This window comes from Sesamum indicum, linkage group LG13 (genome assembly GCF_026168435.1).
Source record: "Sesamum indicum cultivar Baizhima isolate 11 linkage group LG13, ASM2616843v1, whole genome shotgun sequence".
NCBI lineage: Eukaryota > Viridiplantae > Streptophyta > Magnoliopsida > Lamiales > Pedaliaceae > Sesamum > Sesamum indicum.
The window spans coordinates 7860162-7879249 of record NC_142669.1 but is presented as its reverse complement, the minus strand read 5'-3'; the positions used below and the strand labels follow the sequence as shown (position 1 = coordinate 7879249).

The 19088-nt window shown below is 36.1% G+C and overlaps 4 protein-coding genes across 7 annotated transcripts; all 4 read left to right on the top strand.

The window, feature by feature from the left end:
* The first annotated feature begins 935 nt into the window (after positions 1-935).
* Positions 936-6160, top strand: LOC105176529 (GTP-binding protein-like protein). 2 transcript variants are annotated; one of them, XM_011099350.3, is made up of 11 exons: positions 936-1731; positions 2601-2789; positions 2938-2991; positions 3347-3457; positions 3977-4039; positions 4149-4403; positions 4556-4702; positions 4787-4814; positions 5112-5182; positions 5364-5423; positions 5797-6160. In XM_011099350.3, exons 1-11 carry the CDS (start codon positions 1513-1515, stop codon positions 5863-5865), a joined length of 1266 nt encoding a protein of 421 aa, XP_011097652.1. In that variant the 5' UTR covers positions 936-1512; the 3' UTR covers positions 5866-6160. The 2 variants fall into 2 exon arrangements, with proteins under 2 accessions (XP_011097652.1, XP_088733486.1); XM_088877360.1 differs by lacking the exons at positions 5112-5182; positions 5364-5423; positions 5797-6160 and adding an exon at positions 4924-5090.
* A 139-nt stretch (positions 6161-6299) lies between these two features.
* Positions 6300-6908, top strand: LOC105176527 (auxin-responsive protein SAUR78-like). Its single transcript, XM_011099349.3, has one exon. The coding sequence runs from the start codon at positions 6408-6410 to the stop codon at positions 6810-6812; it is 405 nt and encodes a 134-aa protein (XP_011097651.1). The 5' UTR covers positions 6300-6407; the 3' UTR covers positions 6813-6908.
* A 2586-nt stretch (positions 6909-9494) lies between these two features.
* LOC105176526 (uncharacterized) lies at positions 9495-14241 on the top strand. Its single transcript, XM_011099348.3, has 12 exons — positions 9495-9782; positions 10297-10365; positions 11090-11178; positions 11362-11408; positions 11484-11564; positions 11648-11813; positions 11909-12149; positions 12243-12308; positions 13156-13269; positions 13520-13586; positions 13667-13704; positions 13881-14241. The coding sequence occupies exons 1-12, from the start codon at positions 9592-9594 to the stop codon at positions 13942-13944; spliced, it is 1233 nt and encodes a 410-aa protein (XP_011097650.1). The 5' UTR covers positions 9495-9591; the 3' UTR covers positions 13945-14241.
* Positions 14242-14728: 487 nt separating this feature from the next.
* On the top strand, positions 14729-18936 carry LOC105176525 (2-oxoglutarate (2OG) and Fe(II)-dependent oxygenase superfamily protein). Of its 3 annotated transcripts, none has more exons than XM_088876934.1 (4): positions 14729-14924; positions 15450-16538; positions 17852-18264; positions 18617-18936. In XM_088876934.1, the coding sequence occupies exons 2-3, from the start codon at positions 15500-15502 to the stop codon at positions 18214-18216; spliced, it is 1404 nt and encodes a 467-aa protein (XP_088733060.1). In that variant the 5' UTR covers positions 14729-14924; positions 15450-15499; the 3' UTR covers positions 18217-18264; positions 18617-18936. The 3 variants fall into 3 exon arrangements, with proteins under 3 accessions (XP_088733060.1, XP_088733061.1, XP_088733062.1); XM_088876935.1 differs by having other exon boundaries at positions 14729-14959; XM_088876936.1 differs by having other exon boundaries at positions 14730-14924; positions 17882-18264.
* The last annotated feature ends 152 nt before the right edge of the window (positions 18937-19088 follow it).

Below are 19088 nucleotides of genomic sequence, written 5' to 3'. Positions count from 1 at the left end.
ATGTGAATTCGTTATACGATAAGTGTAATATATTTATTGTATTATTGATGTATAATTAAAAATATTAATTAAATAATATTTGTAATGTGATTGATTTCATTTTGGATATTTTTTTCTTGAACCACCTGTGTATTTTGTTAACTTATGATAGATATAAGATAAATCTTAAAATTACATATAATAGTATATTGACGTTGAAAGAATGAGACGAATTATTTAAAATAAATAAATTATTATTTATATTGATATAAATATTAATTATTTTAAAATTTGAAGTCGTGGTATCACAAATTGACGGTATAAGTGAGCATATTTTGTTAAGTGTTTAATGCAATTTACACCATGGGATATCGTAATTGAGCAAATTATCGCTCTATAAATAAAATAACAATATACTTTCTTGTGTTTTTAAAATAAAGTAATTTATCTCCGTAGATAAAAAATTAAATTATTTTATTTTAAAAAATATAATTGAACAGCTTGTCTACTTTGTATGAATTATTGCATGGTAATTTTATGTTCTGTTTATTTTTATAATTGTTATAAGGGATCAGATACTGTCAAAATTGCCCCATAATAAGACAAAAACATTAATGTCACATGGCGATATCACAACAAATAAAGTAATCTTTTTCTAATATAAATAATATATCTAATACAATACTAATAAATGCATAATTCATATAATAATAACAAATATATATCTAACTTATACAAATTATTATAATTTTTAACATCAAGAGAATTTTTTATTTTTAAAAATTATGTAATTAAATTTATAATAAATTCTTAACAAAATTAATAAAGTAAAGTATTTTTTATTTATAAGTATTTAGAAACTATAATTAATTAATTAATCATAACTCATTATTTATATTAAATTATTAAATAATCGATGATGCACAACTCACCTCTGCGTTGCTGGAAGCACACCCTTATCTCCTTCCTCGATCCCGCTGTTGTCTTCAACACAGCCGCACACCCCCCCGCCATCTTTCTCCATTCAACAACGCTATCATTTCTCTCTATCTTTCTCCACAAAACAACTCTACATTTTATATCTATGGCATTTTTCCTTAAAAAAGATTTAGGGCAAATAGAAGCTTGAAATGAAGAGAACAATGGCCTAACTATACTGTTTTGGGGTCGTAATTGGTACATAAAAATTAATACCAATTCGATGCGTAATGGGAAAATATAATAACACTCATAATTTGGGACGACAATCCTACTATAATTCAAATCAATACCGAGCCTAATATATTATTAATAAGTTGATTAGTTTAAAAATAAATAAAATATAAAATATAAACAGACAGAATATTATACTCTCAATAAATAAAATAAATAATTTATTCATTTACAATATGAACGGAATTGGGTGTGTGTTTTTCTTTTTTTTTAAAGAGAAAAGTGAATTTCATTAATATTACACTTACAACCACAAAACTTTTCCTCCATTTTCGTCGCGCAACGGGTTTTTGCCTTTATTTTGTCCGTGTTTTATCAGCAATGGCGAGAGCGCTGCTGTGCTCTCATCTGCTTCCTTCTATATCATCCTCTCTTCCACGCAAGTCTTCTCTCCTACTCCAATGGCCGAGCATCTCAAAAACCTCGCACTCGTTGCTATTGATAAACCGCCGCTTCTCAGCCGCGAAGATAAGCATGAGCTTGAGAGCCGGCATTGTCGGCCTCCCCAACGTCGGCAAGTCCACGCTCTTCAACGCCGTTGTATGTGTGTTTGTTCCTCTTGCTCAATGATTCAATTAATTGAAGCAGTTTTCTTTTTTCATTTTTCCCTTTCTTATTTTTGCGTATTTTATGCAAGTAAAGAGTGGTTTGAGGTTTTTCGGGTTAGTTTTCATTAATATATGTTCTGGGATTATTTTGTATTGTGGTGTCTTAAGGGTTGTTTAGTTCTATGTGTAAATGGTTTTTGGCTTCAATTGAGAATGGGTAGAACTAGCGCGAATATGATTTTGCGTTCCGACATTGTTTTTACTTCTTATTTTGCGTTGAAATGTTTGGTATTTGCTGTTTATATTCGTTTAAATTGTGTGGGATTGGTAACTTATTCTTTACCTCGGAGAATAATCCCCCATTGGATGCTATTTTTGTTTTTTTGGTTACACTTATGGGGCACTAATAAGTGCTAGAAGTTATCCTCTTGTGGGCACCTAAATTTGGTACTTCTTATATATGCATAATTGTCTACAAATTATAACCAAAAAAGAAAAAGAAAAAAGGAATGACTAGAACTAATTTGGATTTATTTGGGATGCTGAGTACTGCGACTTATCTTCCACTATTACCATGAATACTTCTCATATTTGCTGTTGATACTCCTGCAATCCTGCTATTATCTATTTGTTCTACTAGTTTGGTTATAAGGTACCCCCTTGCTTTATTGAGGATATATTATGGACAGCTTCACTTTTTATTACACATTTAATCTCTTACTTTGTGAACACAATATAAAAAAAGGACCTTAGAAACAGTGAAGTCTTGATATCAGTCAATTCCCATCTATACTTGGATGGAAAGTCGGGTACGCCTTGATAAGCTTCACAGTGATTGAACTCTTGTTGTATTATTTGTAGGTTGAGAATGGAAAAGCCCAGGCTGCTAATTTTCCCTTTTGCACAATAGAACCGAATGTAGGGATTGTTGCTGTTCCAGATCCACGTCTCAATGTGCTGTCTGAGCTTAGCAAATCTCAACGAGCTGTCCCAGCTTCCATAGAGTTTGTTGATATTGCTGGTCTCGTAAAGGGAGCCAGTCAGGGGGAGGTGAACCATTTTAATCTGACTATATAGCTTAGATTTTCCAGTCAATCAAATGTTATATCTTTTCCATATACTCTTGTTTTTCATTTGAGCTGTTGCATAGTCAAGTAAGATAAAGATATTTGCTATATATCTGACTATCTGATTGCAGGGTTTAGGTAATAAATTCTTATCGCATATTCGTGAAGTGGATTCCATACTTCAGGTATATATTTCTATGCCCTTGGTGTTTATCCATTAATATATTGGATTAGTAGGTATTATGGTTTTCTGAAATAAATGTACACTATATCCTTCCGTTCTCATTTGATGCCTTTGTTATAAAAATATTTTTCTTTCTTTTCTTTCTTTTTTCTTTCAGTTTCTGATTTTCTTGTTTCTTTTTATTCTGGACATGTATGAGCTGGAGATAAACTTGCTTGACGAAATACCCAGACATATATTCATGATAATAGCAAGAAGTGATGATGCTTGATTTGCATTTGCTGTTTTTTCCAATTTTTCCTATGCAAAGTGTTTTCTATGATTCACACTGTATCCATGTTCCCATTCCTTTCTAGGTGGTTCGTTGTTTTGAAGATAACGACATTATTCATGTGAACGGAAAAGTTGATCCAAAATCTGACATTGACGTCATCAATTTGGAGTTAGTCTTTTCAGATCTGGATCAGGTATGCTGTTCCGTAAGTCTTCCTTATCTGCAATTGTCTCTATGCATCGTGCAAGTACCTAGGTCACATTTTTACCTGCAGAACATAGTTGGGTGCTATCCAATGCAACCAAAATAAATAATTCCATTTTAACAACATAGGAGCTGACTGAGTTCTATAGACCATTTACGCTTTTCTCCCACAACTGAGGTGACCTCCCTCAATCAAATATGCAATGTCCTTGTAGTTTCCAGTGGGCATGGCTAACAACAGATGCTTAAGACAACCCAATTGGGTGGCCTCATAATGTGAATCTAACCATCTATAAGATGAATAAAGAATGCAATGTCCTTGTAGTTTCCAGTGCGCATGGCTAACTACACATGCTTAAGATGGATGGCGTCGTAATGTGAATTTAAGATTGGAACTTAATTTGGATGTTAGGTTTAACTTGATTCCTTTTATTGGATTTGGAAAAATGCAATTCATAGGCCATAGACAATTAGATCAAACTAAGTTGTGTCTTCTACAAGAATGCAGGTTGAGAAAAGAATGGATAAACTCAAGAAAGGCAAAGCTAAAGACCCACAGTCAAAGATGAAGGTGTAATCCTCTGATCCCCAATTTTCTTTATTATCTGCTGTTACCATTTGTTCATAAACGAAGAGCAAGAATTAATTCTGGAGATACTGCTGTAATCTGCTGTTTGCAGGAGGAAGCAGAAAAGTCTGCCCTGGAAAGGATCCAGCAGGCACTGATGGATGGAAAACCAGCACGATCAGTATCTTTAACAGATTTTGAAAAGGATGCTGTAAGGCATCTTTGTTTACTTACCATGAAACCTGTCATATATGTAGCAAATGTGGCAGAATCTGATCTAGCTGAGCCTGGAAAAAATTCTCATGTTGAAGACGTGATGGACCTTGCTTCTGAACTGCAATCTGGACTAATAACCATCTCAGCACAGGTCAGATACCTTATAGCAGAACTATATTTTGCATATATTGTGCATGTTACTCGCTATCTCTCCCCAGTCATCTCCACCTTTTCTTCCTTGAGGAAGAGGATCTGATGAGCCCTCTCTTCCAGCAATTTGAGTTAGTATTTCACATGCTCCAGGTTGAAGCAGAGCTTACTGAACTTCCACCAGAAGAAAGGATTGAATATTTGACGTCCCTTGGAGTCAATGAAAGTGGGCTAGGAAATCTTATAAGGGCAACATACAGCCTTCTAGGACTTCGTACTTATTTCACTTCTGGCGAGAAGGTAAAGTGAACAAGAAAGTTTATCTCAAGTGATAAAAGTTACTCTTGCTTCAGTAGTTGAACTATTTGTCGTTTTTTCTTTTAGGAAACAAAAGCTTGGACCATACGATCAGGTTAGTCTCATTCATGTTTATGTTTGCCAATATTCATATTATGTGTAAACTGTATGGCTAGACTTTCTCCATTTCTGAGTGGTCCGAGTCAAATATTTTGGTGGATCAGGTGCTAAGAGCCAATCTTTGCAAGAATTTGAAAGAAGGCTACTGGAGACTATCTTATTGAAGTTTTAGTTTTATCCCTTAAAGATGGTTGCTAAAGCTGGGACCAAAATTCTTCATGTAGGATATACCTAAGGTGATGCATACTACTTCTGTTGCACTATTAACCTAGTTAAGTTTTTCTTTGTGCAGGAATGACTGCACCTCAAGCAGCTGGTGTTATACATTCAGATTTTGAGAGGGGCTTTATTCGAGCAGAAACGGTAATGGTTTATTATGGTTTCGAGACATTTCTATAAACATAGTCTAGATTGTTATGAGAACTTTGTTCCCTTCTGATTTACTGCAATCTAGTAGGAAAGTTTATCATTCTAAAGGCGATTTATGCTTCTGCATTGTTTTATTATACTGAAGTAAGCTTTTGGAAATGAAATGTTTTGTCAGGTTGCCTATGATGATTTTGTAGCTGCTGGTTCATTTGCAGCAGCGAGGGAGAAGGGACTGGTAAGTTGATTTTGAGCATTGATGTCCTACAGGACTTCAGCCCTAGATTTGTCAGCTAACTCCCTTCTTCATTCTCAATTGAATCATCGATTTTTGTTTTTGTTTTTCCTTTTCGTAAGTCATAACCCAACTATAAACATGTGACTTCTCTAAAGCTATAAACCTGTTTTAGCATCCATGACTTTGATGCTGCTTTTCCAGCGCAAATACCTTCTGTCTCTGGAGAGGATTTCCAGTTTCCTGAGTGTTGCTGATCTTTTGTTTTTTGTTTTTTTCTTTTTTGTTAAGGTTGCATATACCTACTACGCATTTACGTTTTCGTCTTCACCTTTCGGTTCCCTTAACTGATTTACATTTTATACGGTACCTGCAGTTGAGGTCAGAGGGAAAAGATTACGTCGTACAAGAAGGGGACATCATGCTATTTCGCTTTAACGTCTAATAGGATATACATTGATGGTGAATTGCCTTGTATACATGATCAAGACACAGGATCCTGGAAATCTTACATGAAGATCATGTTCATGTCAATAAGCCCATCTCGGACGTTGAATGGTTGGAACCAATTCAACAACATGCTCGATGTGGAGTAGATTACAAATCACAAGTTTTGCTCGAAATTTACTGGTTCATGGTTTTAGCTATGACATGTTTCTAAATTCTTGAGATACAAATATTTCATATTCCCGGCTTTTTTGGGTATAATACATAATAAAACTAATGATTCATCCAGTTAATCCTTTAATTTTAGGTGGTCTGTGGAGATATTATCCCTTGTTGGTATATTGCTGTCATGGCAAAAAATACAAGCACCTCGGTTGCAAGTGGATCGCAAATACTCGCCACCCTGGGTAAAAACAATGACCCGCCAACCACAACTCTAGTTAATCCACATGCCTCCTCCCAAACTTGTGAAACTATATCAGGGCACAGGTGCAACTCCCCACTCACCCAAAAAACACACACAACACACACTAAACAAGGATGAAAAAGATCTGCTCTATGCTGAGGAGATGCAAGACCCTGTCCAGTCAATTGGGTAGGACCTTATCTTACAGCAGCTTGAGATCCAAATCTGTTAGGGACCATTACTGTCAAGAGTCATGGCGTGTTGATGGCGATGCTCAGAGCTGCGAGGAGACTTGCCAAACGATTTTTGTAGGGAGTTCGAAGAGAAGATACGTGATTAGCTCCAGGTACTTGGATCATCCTTTGGTGAATGCCCTCATTGAGAAATCCAGGGGGAAAACGGGTCAGGATGGGGATCCGGGTATTTATGTGAAATGTGAGGTCGTACTATTTGATCATCTTTTGTGGATGCTTAAGACTACGGATCCAAATCTCATCTCGGATTCTTTTGAGGAGTTGGCGGAGCTCTATGTGTTTTGATACTTGATAATCATATGTATATATACACCCTTAGACTTAAGGGTAAATTACATGTTGCTATTTGAATTATATTTGTTTTTGCATTTTGACATCTAATTTTTTTTGTGTCATCTTGCCATCTTAATTTTGTGAAATTTACATTTTACCATATATGATTGTTTTTTTGCTGATTTTGTTTTTCGAAAAATATCACATGTTGTGCATATGTGAAAAATATTACATCATATAACCTTTAAAAATTACATGTGCATTGCATGTAATTTTTTTTTTGACAAAATACTTGATGAAAAAATAGTTATACATGGTAAAGTGCAAAATTTCGTAAAGTTGAGATAATAAGTTGACACAAAAAAAAGTTTAGATGTTAAAGTGTTAAAACGGTCATATTTCGAATGACAAAATATAATTTACCCTGGAATTAATAATAATATTATGTCCATTTCTTTCTTCTATGGAATATAAAGTATATTGTGTAGGAAGTTTTATAACTCGACAATTAAGGATATATATATATATCATCATTTTTCGAGACATAAAATGCAATAATTAATGTTTATATTGTGAATTTTATTCAAAAGTTCGATTTAATTCTAATATATTATTTAAATTTATGATGGTGTTTTAAAATGTGGAGTAGATGTCAAGAATATTGGATGAACTTCGATGTCAAGAATCAAGATTTTGCTGATGAATTCATTCTGTGACTTTGTTCAATTTAAGGTAATTGAGTATAAACCCTTATAACTTTGAATTCTTTACAACCTATTGAGTATTGAAATTGTCCTGATTTAATTTGCATGAGTACTGTAAAATGTAATTATCAAACGATTATTATATAATATCATTCTAAACCAATAAAATAAATAAAAACGCAAAAATATCGAAAATATGCATAGTGGAGTATGCATTAGCACATAATAGGTTGTAATATATCCCAAATATGGTAATTTAAATTGCATTTAGATTGAAGGATAAGAATCTCAAAGTTTTAATAACAAATTACTTGAATTTGTTTTTATTATTCTAAATTTTAAGAATTTTAAATTATATTTTATTAATATTGATGAATTTCAAAATTATATTCAAATGGAGACATTTAAAATTACATTTGGACTCAAGGATTAGAAATTATAGATTTTAAATTTCTAACAACAAATTATTTGAATTTATTTGGATACTTCCAAAATTTAAAAATTTTTAAATCATTTACTTCTAATCTTGAATCATATTTTATTAAATATAGATGGATTTTCAATTCTTTTCAAATGGAGTATGATACGTTCAAAAAATGTAAGGGTCCAATTGATATGGATTATGCTCAAAGTTCGGGCTGAAGCGAATGCAAATCTTGAAAGAGGGACCTGCAAAAAAGGCGTTAGCACTCCGACGCCTAAGTTAGTCTCAGATTTAGGAATAAATAATCATAATGAGAAATCGAGAAGAAATTTGTAGGAGAAATTATGATCAGAGTGCGAATTCGAATGTTAAAGCAAGAATAAAGAATAGTTTTTCAAATTCTAGAGGGTATCCCCGTTGGGAGACTGAATGTGTCCATACTCAGGGATTGTACCTGTATATATAAAAGGGACGCCTCCCTATACTAGGACTCTACACACCTCATTTATCCTCGAAAGAAAGGGTTGAAATGCATGGAGATAAGACTTGACTTGGTTTTATCTTCAACTGATCAATCCACAACAACACGTTTTTGCGTAGGAGAGAACTCATTTTATGCGAGGACTCCTATTTTGGGGGAAGTCCGTTTAGGTTTAAGAGTCTTGATTTTTTGGGGGCGTCTCCGTTCTCCTGGGTTGTCTTAGTTGCCAAGGAGGGTCCTCCTAGGGCTGATGTGGTCCAATGTGGATGCTAATCTCAGGGTTGATGAGATACCATATAGGAGAGTGGGATGTCACGTGGGAGAGTGGGTTGCCACGAGTATGAGTTTTGGTTCGAGTAGGGAATGCCTTCAACTTCCTCTGCCAATTTATTTTCTAGGGGACGCTCCCCAAGGTCGCCTGCCAATCTGTTTTCTAGGGACACCCGTCAAGGCCACCTATTACGTATTCTTGGGCCTCTCATGACTTGAGCCTCATAGGATATTAGAGGTCTCTCGTTTTTGTTTTCTTTTTAGATTGTTGGGCCTCTTTGAGTCAACCTGTTTTTATGCAAATCAGAGTAATTTGTATTCGTTTATCCAAGTCCTTCGCCCAAATCTATATTTATCAATCCAAATGCACCCTTACTTTAATTAATGAAATTAAATTCTTTAGGGGAGTAATAAAAATGAAATATCCATGCTATTTTTTAAGGGGAATAACTCCCGCTATTGACAAAATATGAATTATTTAAAATGTCTCTAAATATATTTATTTCTTCCACAAACTATATTTGTTTATTTAATTAATTTTATTAATAATGTCTTATTCATAAAATTAATTTATTATATTATCTTATATTTCCTTTTTTATTCAATTATCGAATATTATAAACATTTAATCTCCAAAATATGGAAGCAAAAGAATTTACTTTTCAAAAAAGAAAAAAGACTAAAAGAAAATAGAAAATACAATCTTTTTTAGAGGTCCAACAAGGCAGAAGCCCAGCCCAATTACTGGTGAAAGGCCCATAAATCTTCAGGCCTTTGGTTCTTTGAAAGCCCAAAACGTTATCCGATCATCCATCCACTCACGCTCGCTCTTCCACCAAGTTCCCTAGTTTAGGGTTTATTCAGGGGATTTCGGATTCAGTACTTTCTGCACTGAAAGAAGCGTCCACTCCGATGGCTAAACCCGCCCGAGGCCGCCCGGCGTCGCCGTCGGGCTCTTCCTCCCGCTCACGCTCATACTCCGGTTCGGACTCCAGTTCGAGGTCGAGGTCGCGGTCCCGCTCTCGCTCGAGATCCTTTTCCTCATCTTCCTCTCCTCGCAGTGGTAGCTCCCGAAGCCCTAGTCCTGCTCCTCGGCGTAAAAGGTGATTCTTGTCTATAATACTCTTGGTCTATGTACTTCTCCTGATATATGCTTTGCGCTGAAGCTGGGAAACTTTGTTTTGAATTTTAGAAAGGCACCGTGTTGAATTATTGGAATTAGCCTTTACAGATTTTGTCCCTTAGTGAACTTCTCTCTGTTTTTGATGACAACCTCGCCCATGGGATGGGGCATTAGTTGAACAAAATGTGAATTAGTTTTTCTTACATGTTCTTAGACAAAGCATTGTTTATCTTCTTTCTCGAGAACAAGAAATGTGGGCTGGTATTGCTGAAAATGTGCTTGGCATTGTTCTATAAGGCTCTTTTGCTACAGTTGCGAAGGCAGAAATGCAGAGTAGAGAAGTAGTTCAGGCTTTGGTGCTCTACCCATGAGTGCATTACTGTTAACTATACTAAGGAGACAGTATTTTGATGTGTTGATACACTCGTGCTGTTTGTGTTACCTTTGCTGGTTTACTTGCTAACAATGCTGCTCATCCTATGTGGTATGTATAGTCCTGTGGGAGGAGCGAGGCGAGGCCGCTCACCGCCACCACAAGCTAAGAAAAGTTCCCCACCACCAAGGTAAATTTTTCATATAAATGAAGTTGAAATATAGAGTTTTTCCTTGGCCCTCTTTTCTAAAGGAGGAATTCCCATATTTTGGTCAATACATAATTAGAAACTTCTCAGCAGTTTTTTTGTTTCTGAAGCTTATTCCTTGTATAAATAATTTGGTTAGTTTGCTGTATGGTACTTTTATAGAAATGAGGCCGGTTGTAGCATAGTTTTATAATCCTAGAATACACTTGGATTTATAGTTTAGTATTCTAGTAATGCTTGTTTTCATTGTAATATGTGAGAAACTCTAAAATCTGATGAAAACAAACTTATCCAGATCCTTGTTGATTAATGCATAGTCGCATTTAGTCAATAGATTTTTGATAGAATTGATGTGTTTTTTGTCTGCTCTTCCTGTTGACCGAAACGCAACTCTTTCGATATAGAAACACTGGACTCTATTATTTTATCTTCAATATTAACAACTACTATTTGCTTACATGGTTGTTGATTCTATTAGTATTTCTGATTCAGGATTTAGATGCAATACATTGTATATCGTGCATCTTTTGTCATGTCAATGTATCGGCTATGTTTTTTTCTGTTATGTGTTCAGTTTCAGTATATAATGCAGCTGTACTCATTACTATCTTTATGTTGGAAATTTTTATGTTTCATTTTGTCATTTTATTCAACCAATAGCAACTATATACGCTGTGAATGCTTACATATGACATCTTCAACCCAGGAAAGTTTCTCCGGTTCCTGAATCTCTTGTGCTGCATATTGACCAGCTTAGTAGGAATGTCAATGAGAACCATTTGAAAGAAATATTTGGTATGTTTCCAGTTAGCCCCATACCTTGTTGATGTTTTTCACTTGCGAACTTTTGGGATGTGAATTCTTTGAGTTTGGGATACTGAGGCTGGTGAATTGGTGTCCATTCATGAAAAAAGTTTGCAAAAAAGTTGTGTAAGATTAGGCTGGGTTTTTATTCCTATATCCTGCTCCTTTCTACAGGTAATTTTGGTGAAGTTGTGAATGTACGGCTAGCAATTGATCACATTGTAAGTTGTGCCCTCATTTCCTATGCCTCTGTGTTTACCAACTATATTTCCTTTTAATCTGATATCTCTGTGCAGGTTAACCTTCCAAAAGGGTTTGCATACGTTGAGTTCAAGAACAGGGCTGATGCTGAGAAAGCCCAGTTATATATGGATGGTGTATGATACTTTTAAGCTTCATAATTGACTGAGTGTTATGCTTCTCCTTTGGCTTGTAACATTTGTTTATGGCGTTCATGCAGGCTCAGGTTGATGGGAAAGTTGTTCGAGCCAAGTTTACATTACCTGAGAGAAAGAAGGTTAGTTCTCCCCCTAAGGCTGCTGCCACCTCATCAAGGAGAGATGTTCCAAAATCTGATGACGCTGCACTAGATGCTGACAAGGATACGCCAAAACGTCCAAAAGAAGGTATACTCACCTGCTGAATTTGGTAAACCAAAGTAGTTTATGTCTCCTCTTTCATATGCATGATTGTTTTAACAAAACTTTCTGGGTATCATTAGGGTCTCCTGGTAGGAAGCCCCCTTCGCCACCTCGAAGGAGATCTCCTGTAGCGCGAAGAGGATCTCCCAGACGGGAGTCAGATTCTCCTGCTCCTCGAAGACGTGCTGATTCTCCTGTTCGTCGTAGAGCTGATTCCCCTTATCGACGAGGTGACTCGCCGCCTCCAAGGAGAAGGCCTGCATCCCCCCCCAGAGGCCGCTCGCCTTCCTCGCCACCAAGGCGATTCAGGTCACCTCCCAGGTTGGGTTTTTCAAATATCTCATCTTTTATTCCTTTTGCTTTCCAGTCTGCCTTCTATTTATTGTCAGATTTAACTTTTATAACTACAAACAGGGCGTCTCCCCGAAGGATACGTGGTAGTCCTGTTCGACGTCGTTCTCCACTTCCACCTAGGCGACGGTATGTTATTGCTTATATCAGCTTCATCACTGCCATTTCTATATGATCTGATCGAACTATTTCATGTACTGTTGTCTTTTCAATTATCTGGAGAAGTAGGTGTATTTAAATATTTCCAAAGATTGCAGAGAACTGATTATAAAATTCTTTTAGAAGTGTGCAGTAAGCTTGAAATTCATAAAATGTTAGATATTCAGATAGGTTGCTTAAGACTCTCATATGCTTTGGGCTAGTAGCTGCAGAATTGTCTCTTTGTAACTCCTTGTTTAAATGTGCCTTTTCTTGCAACAAGGATAATTATTTTGATCTTTTTAATCGATAAAGCCTTATTTGATGCTACTGCATATAACTCAAATAGTATCCTTTTACTAATGCATGGTACACACATACCATAAAAGAAAAAGCTATATGATGCTAATCCATGTAAAACTAGGCAAAGTGGTCAGTTGGATTTATATATTCTTTAGCTTGTTGATTTTGGATAGAGCCACTTGTATCAAAATGTATATGAAACACCTGGTGTGCTTGTGACAAGTGTAGCCATTTTTAGTATGATACAGCTTTCATTCGGTCTCTTGTAAGAATAGTTTGTTGGATTCTTGAGGAGATAAAAGCTCTTTAAAATGATGCCACATAGGAGAAGGGGTATTTCATAAAATGACAATGAACTAACAACCATGCATATGCATTTTAATGGTGTCTGACCCATGAAAGTCTAAGCTATTTTCCTTCATTGCCTTATATGTTAACGGTTCTGCTCCTTAAGCACACAGTTGTGCTCTTATCAGTACCACCATGAATTCTGCATCCTGCTGCATCTTTAAACTAGTGGACTCTTTGCTTGCAGTTCTCCAAGGCGTGCTCGAAGTCCTCCTAGAAGGTCTCCAGTTGGTCGTCGGCGTAGTCGCTCCCCCATTAGGAGGCCAGCTCGTTCTCGATCTAGATCCCTGTCTCCGAGAAGGTAATATGCAAAACCTTTCCACTCTTAGTTTCATGAATTAATCTTAGGTCCTGTTTTGTTCTCTTGGTGGATGCTTGCATCATTGGGCAAAAAAGTTTGTTCTGATTTCTTTTAAAGACAGAAAGTTCTCTTTCTTTCGACTGAGATTTTGCTATGGTCTTGTATAACAGAGCATGCTTAATTTGTCTTTGTTCATTTATTGTTGTTATACTTCTGACAATGTGGTTCATACCTCTTTCCATTTGTACAGAGGTCGGGGCCCCCCTGCCAGACGCGGTAGATCATCGTCTTATTCTTCATCACCTAGCCCACGCAGGGTCTGTATCTCTTTAGGTACCTTTATCAGTTGATTATTCAGGGTGCTTTTAACAATGCTTCTCTTATAAATTTGTTGCAGGCGCCACGGAGGGTCTCGCGGAGCCGCAGTCCTAGAAGGTCTCCCCCCCCCCCCACCAAATATTTTTCTTATTCTGGGACGACTTTTGTTACTTGAAATGTATCCATTTTAAATGTAGCAGCTGTGCCTCGTGCACATTCGGAAAGCTTTCTATTAGGAACTGTGTATCTGCGGCCCGTTGTTTGCTAAATCCCACTTTATTTTGTTCTTTCAGGCCAATGAGAGGAAGAAGTCCCAGTAGCAGCAGCACCAGCGGTTCTCCTCCTCGTAAGACTTGACCGGGGAAAGTTGAGCAACCAACCAAGCACTCTTGTCAATTTTCTAGTGTTCCTCGTGGCAGAGGGGACATCGACTACTGATGTTGGCACTAGAGTTTATTGCTGTCTAAAGATGTATGTACTGTTTAAGGCTGATATATCCAATCAGACCGTTTTAGGTGACTCAACTGTGAACATGTCTTGTTAATGTTCTTGAAATTGCTGTAAGAATCTATTGTTCTTTTCTGTAACTACGGCCATCCAATTGCATCAAAATTTATGAGCATTTAAATGTCTGATAGCAATTGGGCTTATTTATGTTTGTTCTCGTGTCAGTTCTGGGTTGATGATTAATTTTTGTTCATTTATATTTTAAGTGCATTGGTTATTTATACTGTTATAATTTTTGAATACTTTATTTTATTTTTTTTCAAAAAAGTGCGGATCAGAATAATAATTTTAGTAGTTTTTAATAATATTATGTTTACATATTTTTTTCTCTCAATCTATTGAATTATCATTCTCACTTTATTTTTTCATGTTTGTTATAATTTACAATTACAATTTGTTTTCCGAAAGTTTAAATAAGTATTAATAATTTTTTTTGGGTGAAAACAAATCAAATTAAGTATTTAACGCTTATAATTTTTATTTTTAAATTACTTAAATTAAATTAATTTGAGCTACAAATGTGAAACAACAGTCTATCTACTTTTACAACTCAATTATTAGTAAAATTTAGACATATCAGAAACTATTTATCTGCTAGGAGAAAAAAAATATATATATAAAAAAAAAGGAGCGAGCTATCAAATTACATTGGAAGAGGACTACGACAAAGAAGAATAAGGGAAACAGAGCAAGCAGAAAAACCAAATCTCAGTCTTTAGACTGTTCGTAACTTCAAAGTTTTCCATTTGAAATCAGTCCATTTCACCTGTCTTTAATTGGAAGAGGTTTCAGGGCAACCCTAATTCCTACATCTGGGAGTCAAGTCGAAGGTCCGTTTAACCCCTTCAAACTCTCATTTGGTAGAGTAAGTATTAGGCATTTTTATGTTTGTGCATTTGTTTATTGTTTTTTGGGCTTGATGAGAGATGATGATTGTGTAAATTTAAAATTTTTCCCGTGCTCATCGATTGCTGCAAATGGTAAAATTGACTTAGATGATGGAAACAAGCAAATTATAGAGCTTTGCCTTTGGTGTTTGATGTATTTATCTTTTATTAGTGTGCTTTCATTACTGTTAAAGCTGGGAGTATTGATTAAGGGGAAAAACTAAACAACTGTATCCCTTCGGAATTGGTAATTTGAAAAGGAAAAAAAATGCCTTTTCATTGTGGTGGCTGGTAGAGTGGAATAGTAATGAAATCATGATATTTGAGGTGTGAAATTTCTGCCAATTCTAGTTCATTTGAAATTCTGTGAGACAAGCAGAATCAGTGTGTTAGTTTATCTAGTAACTGGTTATTTCCTTGGATTTCTCTGAAATAATTTTTACATCTACACTTGCTATTGCTATGCAGCTCTTTGGCTCGTCTACTGAGTAACATAATTGGCGTCTCTGGAGGGTTCCATGGCAGGCAATGGCCTGCCGACATTGGGCCGGGTGAAGCTTGTCGATTTAATACCCTCTGAAGGTCTTCCTTCAGACACATACAAATTGTCGGTTTCGACTTTATCGCAGTCACTGGCTCAGTATTCAGCTGCCATTATCCAATTTCCCATTAATGATGGGGCTCTTTTAAGGTCTTGTCTTGAGTCATCACGACTCTACTTTCATCATAAACCAACCTTCCCTTCTGCTGATAGTATTCAGCCTGATGATTCTCGTGAGTGGTGCAAGACTTCTGGTTACCGCGCAGACCCTCAAATGTGGCAAGAAACTTATGACTTTAGACCTGGGATTACTACCACAGAACCTGGTAATGAAATTGAAATTCCTCCAGCTAGTTTAGTTGACGTATTTTCACTACTAGGAAGAGCATCTAGGGACATATTGGATGCCATCAGCTTCTATTTGAATCTTCGTAGTTCGCCTTTCACTGAAGTACTTGATAATGTTCCTCTAAGAAATCGGGAAATATCATCTTCTGTGTTATCTGTCTGTTGTCATGGAAGGCCTTCTTTTCAGGGAGTGCAACATCACAATTTGACTACTCAAGAAGATGGACAGTTAGTTATGCTTTCAGACCATGATCATCAGGTTGATCGAACCCTGTTAACTATTCTCAAGTCAGATAAGGCGGGGCTGCATATAAGAGATTTTCATGGTCATTGGGTTCTTGTGGATGGTGATCTTGGGGCCCAAGAAGCAATAGTATATCCTGGACTTGCTTTATACCAGGCGACTGCAGGATATATAAACCCTGCAATGCACCGAACAGATATTAGTAATCTGCAAGGTTCAATGTATGGCCGTTGTTCTCTGGCATTCAAACTCATGCCTAAATCCATGACCAGTCTCAATTGTTCGGAAATGAGAGCTGCTGGGCACGGGGTTGAAGCTCAATTCCAGCTTCCTGTACCAGTTGATGATTTCATGCAGAGATCTACTGATCAACTTCTTAACCGGAACAGTTTCGCAACTTTCAATTTCCCTACAGCCCAAGAAGGTAGGGGCCGTTTCATGTACCATTTTCTTTTAATGCTTTAAGAAGAAGTAGCTTAATGTCTTCAGTTGGATAAGTATTTAGTAATGGATGTACAAAGTCTATATAATAATTCTAATAACTGATAAATCTGTCTTTATATGTCGGAGTTATGTTGTTAACATGTATTTTGCAAACATACCATAAAGGGATTTCTTACTGAAAAGTGTGGATTTCCGTCCTTTCTTAGTACTTTAACCCTCCTGTTTAGTTGTTTAATCATATTTGTGGCATTTACTTGAACTCATGCCTTTTCAGTTCTCTCACATAGCCTATATTTTACATTTTCTTATTAAAGTGGTAATACTTCTATACTGTCTTCATTTTAAATACTTGAGTAAGCATAGCGTTACTAGTGCTATGTATTTTCCAACTAGCTACAAGCGTACAACATCCGGAATAAACGATCAAAGCGTGGCATAAATGAGCAATGAATGAGGAGATCTTCTCTTTTTTCCTTTTTGATGTAATTAATATTCTTCTTTCTCTTCAAACTATGAACTGAGTAGTTGAACCGAAAGACTGTTGTTGGTTGTTTTGCTACTGACGTAGTTACTATATGATCGATGCACTATTAAACTACCTTGCTTAGGTACACCTTCTTCCTTTTTCTTTTTTCCCCACGGCATCTGTTTTTCTCTTTCTTGCATCACATTCATCATTGATTTGCATCTAAGTAAAATATTTTGTATTGATTGGCCGGTGACACTGAAGCGCAAGTGAGGAACAATCTTTGATCATTACTTTCTGTTGGAAGGGATGGTAATCTCAGTTGCAATCATGCTATTAAGCACATTTGATTAAGATTGACCAAGAGGATGTGATTTAGTTGGTTTCCGTAAGCGTATGCAAGTTTCTTGACTTTTGTGTTAAAAGTGAGAAAAAGGATACGCAGTCTCTTTAGTTGACCTATAGGGCACCTCTTAGCTGTACGATTTTGGTTTAACATCTTTTGAAGGATTTTCAAGCTATCAGTAATTGAACAACAGAGGAAAAGAATAAAAAGTGAAATATATGAAGATGGCAGTTGGGATTCCAAAGTATTAAATGCTTCCACTTGAAGGCACGTTTGGAGATGTTGCATTCTGAATGTAATTTATTTGTTTGACATAGAGTGCTGACTTATATGGTTCCTAACTGAATCGTTCCATTTCAAAGTGCCAAAAAGCATGGATAGGAAACCATGTTGATTCATGCTTTTGATTGATTGAAATCCATTATCTAAATATTGCTACTTGAATATATTCCCGTATCATTTATTAAGAAGTTTATAACAGGTCCTTGGATCGGTGAAATGCTTGGTACAGGATCTATAAAACCCATGATGCGGAGAAAGAAAAATAACTTGAGATGTAAACCTCTTCCACCTTCAAAGAGGCTTCGGCTCGAGGCGCAGAGAGTTCTGAAAGAGAGGGTTCAAGATATTGCCGACAAAAAGGGAATCAAGTTGAGGTTTTGCACCTTGAAGGAGTGTGAGAGTCACATCCACTCACTTGATAGTCCATGTGCAAATATACGGATGGAGATTGGGTGGCCGCCAGGAGTTCCCTTTGTACACCCACATGATCTTCCAAACAAGGCAAAGATTGGATTTCTTGAAACCTATGAACCTGGTTGGTCCGAGACGAATGATATAGAGTGAAATTCAACGCAATCTGGAGAATTACGTTGAAGACAGGCAGCTGCAACTGTGAGTCTTCCCTTTATTATTAAGCTCAGATCTACGATTAATTAGTGCTGAATTTATCATTTTCTTTGTTATAGTACATACGGTCTTTTCACAAATTTATGTTTCCTTCAGAGTTTTGAGCAAATGATTTGTGGCATTTTCTGTCTTCTAGCTTTTTACTTATAAAGAGGCCATGTATTTTGGTCAACCAAGAAAGTAAACATCCAACTATGCTGAAATAAAAATTTTGTGTTGCATACATGAATGAAGCGCCAGCAATCATAAAAAGAGAATGAAGCACAAGCAAGGTTGCAGATTTTGAAGATTTTATAGAATTAAGCTTATGAAAGACCTCTGTTTGCTTGTTTTGCAGGCATGGCATCACCAGTTTGAGCCTCCACCTAACCGGAGTTTCTCTCTCATGCTGACGCTGGTCGCGCCTTCACCTTCCATAAATTTTGTAACATAAAACTTTAATTTGGTATTCTTGAACAGATTCTATTAGTTTCTAGAGAAAAAAAAAAACAAGAAGAAAATTGATGAACTTTTTCTAGGATTATCTTAGTTTATCATGTACAAAATTTATTAGCAAAACAATGTATTGAAGTTGCTGATGTAGTAATTTATAGAGAACTGGAAAGCTGTAATTAGTTCCAAAGGCTGTAATTTAGATATTTGGAAAGCTTTTAGTTAGCATGTCTTGTTTTTATCTTGGGTATGTTTGAGCACCATCATCATACTCGACTCTTTTCCAGGGATCCAGACTTCAGCATGCATTGATGTGTGGAAATATATGTTAAGGGTGAAAATATATTTTTTTACATGTATGGGCGTGTGTGAATATA

Excerpts from the sequence above, each read along its gene's own strand:
- LOC105176529 (XM_011099350.3), top strand. The coding sequence starts at position 1,513 with ATGGCGAGAGCGCTGCTGTGCTCTCATCTGCTTCCTTCTATATCATCC. Across the intron at positions 2,790-2,937 it reads AGGGAGCCAGTCAGGGGGAG|GGTTTAGGTAATAAATTCTT; the intron begins GTGAACCATTTT and ends ATCTGATTGCAG. Across the intron at positions 4,040-4,148 it reads ACCCACAGTCAAAGATGAAG|GAGGAAGCAGAAAAGTCTGC; the intron begins GTGTAATCCTCT and ends TGCTGTTTGCAG.
- LOC105176525 (XM_088876934.1), top strand. The coding sequence starts at position 15,500 with ATGGCAGGCAATGGCCTGCCGACATTGGGCCGGGTGAAGCTTGTCGAT. Across the intron at positions 16,539-17,851 it reads TTTCCCTACAGCCCAAGAAG|GTCCTTGGATCGGTGAAATG; the intron begins GTAGGGGCCGTT and ends AGTTTATAACAG.
- LOC105176526 (XM_011099348.3), top strand. The coding sequence starts at position 9,592 with ATGGCTAAACCCGCCCGAGGCCGCCCGGCGTCGCCGTCGGGCTCTTCC. Across the intron at positions 11,179-11,361 it reads CCATTTGAAAGAAATATTTG|GTAATTTTGGTGAAGTTGTG; the intron begins GTATGTTTCCAG and ends TCCTTTCTACAG. Across the intron at positions 11,814-11,908 it reads GCCAAAACGTCCAAAAGAAG|GGTCTCCTGGTAGGAAGCCC; the intron begins GTATACTCACCT and ends GGGTATCATTAG.
- LOC105176527 (XM_011099349.3), top strand. The coding sequence starts at position 6,408 with ATGAAAAAGATCTGCTCTATGCTGAGGAGATGCAAGACCCTGTCCAGT.